The sequence below is a fragment of the Tenrec ecaudatus genome, chromosome 8 (genome assembly GCF_050624435.1).
Source record: "Tenrec ecaudatus isolate mTenEca1 chromosome 8, mTenEca1.hap1, whole genome shotgun sequence".
In the NCBI taxonomy this organism is placed as follows: Eukaryota; Metazoa; Chordata; class Mammalia; order Afrosoricida; family Tenrecidae; genus Tenrec; species Tenrec ecaudatus.
Window position 1 is genome coordinate 163,115,209 of NC_134537.1, and position 5,453 is coordinate 163,120,661.

A 5,453-nucleotide genomic window follows, 5' to 3' on the forward strand; every position below is an offset into this window, starting at 1 on the left:
GACAAATGGTCCCATCTCCTTTACATGGGGTCACCAGGAGACTGGGGTCAGTCACTTCGACAGCAGCAAATGGTCACGTGACAAAATCACCAAAAACAAAATCAAACTACACATGATATAATGATGTGAGAACATGATCAATTAAAGATTGGTATCAAGTCAAAACACCGTAGCTGATAATAATATAAAAAATCCATTGGATGCCCTTTCCGCCTGCTCCCCCCTCCCCCCCCCCAGCGCCGCTCCGGCCACACCGTGCTCACTCAGAGCTCCGGGCTCCTGCTAAGCTAGCGCCGCCGCTGTCTCCCTTCAGCCGCCATCATGATCATCTACCGGGACCTCATCAGCCATGATGAGATGTTCTCCGACATCTACAAGATCCGGGAGATCGCAGACGGGCTGTGTCTGGAAGTGGAGGGGAAGATGGTCAGTAGGACCGAAGGTGCCATTGATGACTCCCTCATTGGGGGTAACGCCTCAGCTGAAGGCCCCGATGGTGATGCAGCAGAAAGCACCGTGGTCGCTGGTGTTCATATTGCCATGAACCATCACTTGCAGGAAACCAGCTTCACAAAAGAAGCCTACAAGAAGTCCATCAAAGACTACATGAAATCAATCAAAGGCAAACTTGAAGAACAGAAACCAGAAAGAGTAAAGCCTTTTATGACAGGTACTGCAGAACAAATCAAGAACATCCTTGCAAATTTCAAAAACTACCAGGTCTTTAGTGGTGAGAACATGAATCCAGATGGCATGGTTGCTCTGCTGGACTGCCGTGAAGATGGTGTCACCCCATATATGACCTTCTTTAAGGATGGCTTAGAGATGGGGACATGTTAACACAGTGGGCAACTCACGACCGACGCCTCATCCCAACTGGCTGCTGTTCATCCACACGACACCAGGACTTAGACAAATGGAACTGATATCATCGTGAGCTCTTCATTTACTTTTGACCTTGATTTATTTGGAGCGGAGGGTTTTTTTTTTGTTGTTTTTTAAGGAAAAAAATGTCATGTAGGTTGTCTAAAATAAAATGCATTTAAACTAAAAAAAATCCATTTGAGGAAGAGAGCTATAATAGACTGTCTTTTAAGAACCATTTATTTGTCTTAATGCAGTAAAACAAGTGTAGGACTTGTAATAATTATGGAGCAAATTTTGTTATTTACTCTTTATTTTGGGGGATTGTTATTTTTAATCTCCAGGGCTGTGTAATATCCCGTTTTCTAACTCCTCTGTGTTTGACTTAAAGCTGTAAAATGAAGCTCCTGATAGCAACAGTATTTAATGACAAATGGAAATTGTCTCTCTCCTGATTCCCAATCCTGGGCCAATAAAATTCTGTTTCTTTCCATAAATTTCCAAAAAGGACAAATCAGAGCACCGCCAAGTTACAGAATAAAAAGAGCATGTGCCGTGTACATGTGTCTGAAAGCACGCAGAACAATAGCATGCAGTTTACACAGACACGCACAGAGGGATGTGCCACACTGAGCTCGTGACAGTAGGGTTACGTGGCTCTGCTGTGGCAATAGAGGAAGATTCGAAATGGGAGTCCGGGGCAAACAGAGAGGAAGGAAGTGTAAGCTAGCATCACAGACCTGGAAGGAGCCTTGAAGATCCATGATCCGCATCCCTCCTTCTCCAGATCACCACAGACACACACACACACACACACACACGCACACACACATGCGCTTCATTTTCCCATTGGTCCTCACAGACTCATCTCTCCCTTTCTCTGTCGGGGTGGTTTCCTATGGTTTAGGGAATCACAATGCACAGAGGACATGGTGTTTGGTTCTCAAAGAGACCAAGATAGTGGCAAAGTCAAGTAGCGAGACCTGGTAGGAAATTCAAGTCAGCAAGGATCTACGGGGCGCCGGACAAGCCCTGCTGGGACTGTGGGCTCTATGCAGGTGCTCTACTTCCACCTTCCTTGTTCGCGGCAATAGGGTCTAGTCACGTGGGTCTGTAACCTGCGCGGGGCAGCACTCCGTGTATGTGTCTAAAAAGCTTTCCCTGTCCGTGTGTACTTTCTTTTGCTCGACAGTGCTTTCACTCCTACCCTATTGGCTGAATCAAAGACGCTACCATTGAATTACAGATGTCCCATAGGGATGATGTATAGTGTCCCCCAAAAAAGGATAGGGCTGTCTCTAACGTGAGCAGGAGCATATGTAAACCATCGATCGATGGACAGATTTTGATCTCGCAGTTAATCATAGCCCTCATCTAGGAACTTTAAATCTGAAGGTGTGGCCATACTTGATGCCGACCCTCCTGAAGAGATCACTGAAGGCTTGGGTGCCATCGCGTGCAAAGGGTGGTGAGGAAGTCAGACGGCGCCCAGCTCTCAGGCAAAAGAGTGTCTGGGGCCTGGAAGCCTTGTCTGAAAGCAAGCAACCATCCAAGTGAGGCATCAGCTAAGGCCCTGTGGAAAAGGCACACCAGCTCGTGTGATCCAAGGATATAAATAATAAAGTCTAAGCCCAGAAGAACTTAAACTCTGAGCACCCAATTTGCAGAAGGCTACGGAAGATGATGGAAGGTCCACACCCACCTGCAGCTTCCCCAAGCGGGTCAAGCCTGTGCTGAGCCCCTGACAGTCCACCGACCGGGGTGTGAAGGGCCCTGCTGTCAGACAGAGGGCCTGGCAAGTGGGTTGCTGCAGGCATGGGGAAGTTACAACTGAACACCTTGTCATTGGGACTCCCTTCCGACTCATTTGAAATCTGTTCTGGTTTTTAATATCTTCTGCATTCTTTGCCATGGAAGTTGTTCTCGGTTTATTTTGGTGTGTGTGTGTGTGTGTGTGTGTGTGTGTGGTCTGAGCAGGGCGGGTCTGTCTGTGGGGACAGTGGCTAGATGGGTGGTTTCCTGGCGGGGGGTGGCAGAGGTGGTTGGGGAAACAGTGAGAGGAGCTATCACACTGAGTACAGGAAGGGGGAAGGTACACTCGCGCAGATGCCGATGACGACGATTGTGCAACTCTTACATGATGGAACTATTGAATGATACGCTGTGTGAATGGCACGCCAGTGGAAATGCTACAAGCAAACAGACAGGTCAGCAGTTCAAACCCACCAGCAGCTCCACGGGAGAAAGAGGAGCCAGTCTGCTTCTGGAAATACTTGCAGCCTTGCAAACCCTGTGGGGCAGTTTTGCGCTGCCCTCCAGGGTCACCTGTGAGTCAGAATCTACTGGATGGCGGGAGGCTTGGGGTTTGAGAGAAACCCAGCAGCGAATAGGAAACAGATTGACTATGAGGCTGGGAAAGACGACGACGACGACGGGAGGGCGAGCGGAACAGGAGTCCCCAGACCGAAGGACACACAAGAAAAGTGCATGTTCCTGGGTTCCAACCTCACAGACTCTGACTCAGCAAGTCCAGAGAAGGGCCCGGGAATCTGTATTTTCAGTGCTCTTGTAGTACTTCTGTTGTGAATGGTTCTTGGCCCTTATTTTTCAAATGTTGACAATGCATACTAACACTAGTTTGGCAATATCATTAAAATCACGAAACTCAGAACTACGGAAGTGACTTGTCAAAGATTAGAAAGCTGCCTTAGTGGAAAAAGAGGAAGAAGAGGCAAGTTGATATTTCCTGATTTCCTAGCACACATCAGATATGATCTTAAAAGGCCCTGCCCCATCATCGTCTCAACTGAGACTCGGGGAAGTCAGATTATTTCCCAAGATCTCTCAGACAGCAGGAGCTGAAAATGGATGTAGGTTCGTCACACGCCAGCAGCTAAAATGTCTATCAAGGAAACACAGGGCGTGGAAAAGTCAAACCCACTCTCAGTGAGCCTCTCAGCAAGTCTATGGCGGCAACTGGAATCCCAGAGAGGGTTTCCGTGACTACAGATCTGCACGGGGTCGGCTGGCAGGCCAACTCTTCACAGTGCCACCAGGACTCCATACACCATGGCATCAACTGTATCATTTTCATAAGGCTTCCATCAAACATAATGTCAGAACTTGTCCCTTCTAATCTTTAATAGTTTCATTTTATAGGACAGGAGAAGGGGAAACGGTGGAAGGGGGCTTGGAGTTTACTGTCAATATTGGACAGATCTTTTTCCCTCAGGTCAAAGCAGAAAGAACCAGCTGGCCACTGGGTACATGATGAGGAGTCTCTCTGACCAGCAACCTCTAGACCAGCGGTTCTCAACCTGTGGGTCACGACCCCTTTGGGAGGTTGAATGACCCTTTCACAGGGGTCGCACAATCCATAACAGTAACAAAATGACAGTTATGAAGTAGCAATGAAAATAAATTTGTTGTTGGGGGTCACCACAACATGAGAAACTGTCTGAAAGGGTCGCCGCATGAGGAAGGTTGAGAAGCACTGCTCTAAAGAAACCCAGGCTCTCCTGAGTGACCTTAGATATAGCCCTCAATGGCATGTATTCCAAGTTCCAGGGTCGTGGTTCATGGGCACTGGAGAAAGTCCTCCCCAGAGCAGAGGGCAGCAAGCCCACTAGTTTGTTTTCACATGGGCATGGACAGCTAGACCGGAGTGTGGTTCTGCCCAGGCACCCTAGGGCCTTATTGGAACCCAACCCACATCCTGGGTCCCAAGAGCGGGTGCCCTCCATAAACATACCATCATGACGACAGTTCCTTACTTTGGTACACAGCTTTGTATACCTTTTTAAAAATCTTTTTATTGGGAGCTCTTCAATCGCACCAAGCAGTACTGTACAACTGCTACCACAGTCAGTTTCAAAACATTCTCTTTTTCTTGAACTCCTTGATATCAGCTCCCTTTATCCCGTCCCTCCCCACCCTACCCCCCAGGATCCCTTATTTATTTTATTCAGCCATATCTTACACCATCCAATATATCCATTCACATACAAATCAGTTGTTCGCTCCCCTTAAGTGGGGTTATACAGTATCAATGCTATCAGCTCCCTAGTCCTCCTCCCCCCACTTCTTCCTGTACCCTCAGAGAACCTTTACTCCTGTTACTATTCCTGAAAGGTTATCTATTTTGGCTTTCATGCAGTGAATGATCTTAAATACACAAATGAACATATGCAAGTCTAATATGATTAACGTGTTAAAGCAAATAAACACTATAGTAGTAAGGGAAGGAAATATTAAAGAACTAGAGGATAGTTCTGTGGTTCATTAATGCTATACCACACCCTGGATTTATCATTCCTTCCATGTGGTCCTTCTCAGAGAGACTGTCTGATTATCTTACAGGTGGGTTTTGGGTCTCCACTTCATCCACGCCCCTTCACATCGATTTAGTTGTTTGTTTTTGAACTTCTGATACCTTTTCCCATCGACACCTCATGATCACACAGACTGGTGTGCTTTTTCCATGTGGGCTTTGTTGCTTCTGGCCACTTGTTTAACTTCAAGCCTTTAAGACTCCAGATGCTATATCTTTTGATAGCCGGGCACCATCAGCTTTCTTCACCACATTTGCT

General features: G+C 47.1%; 1 protein-coding gene across 1 annotated transcript; it reads left to right on the forward strand.

Moving 5' to 3' along the window:
- Nucleotides 1-263: 263 nt before the first annotated feature.
- LOC142454557 (translationally-controlled tumor protein-like) lies at nt 264-855 on the forward strand. Its single transcript, XM_075555830.1, has one exon. It carries the CDS (start codon nt 322-324, stop codon nt 838-840), a length of 519 nt encoding a protein of 172 aa, XP_075411945.1. The 5' UTR covers nt 264-321; the 3' UTR covers nt 841-855.
- Nucleotides 856-5,453: the final 4,598 nt, after the last annotated feature.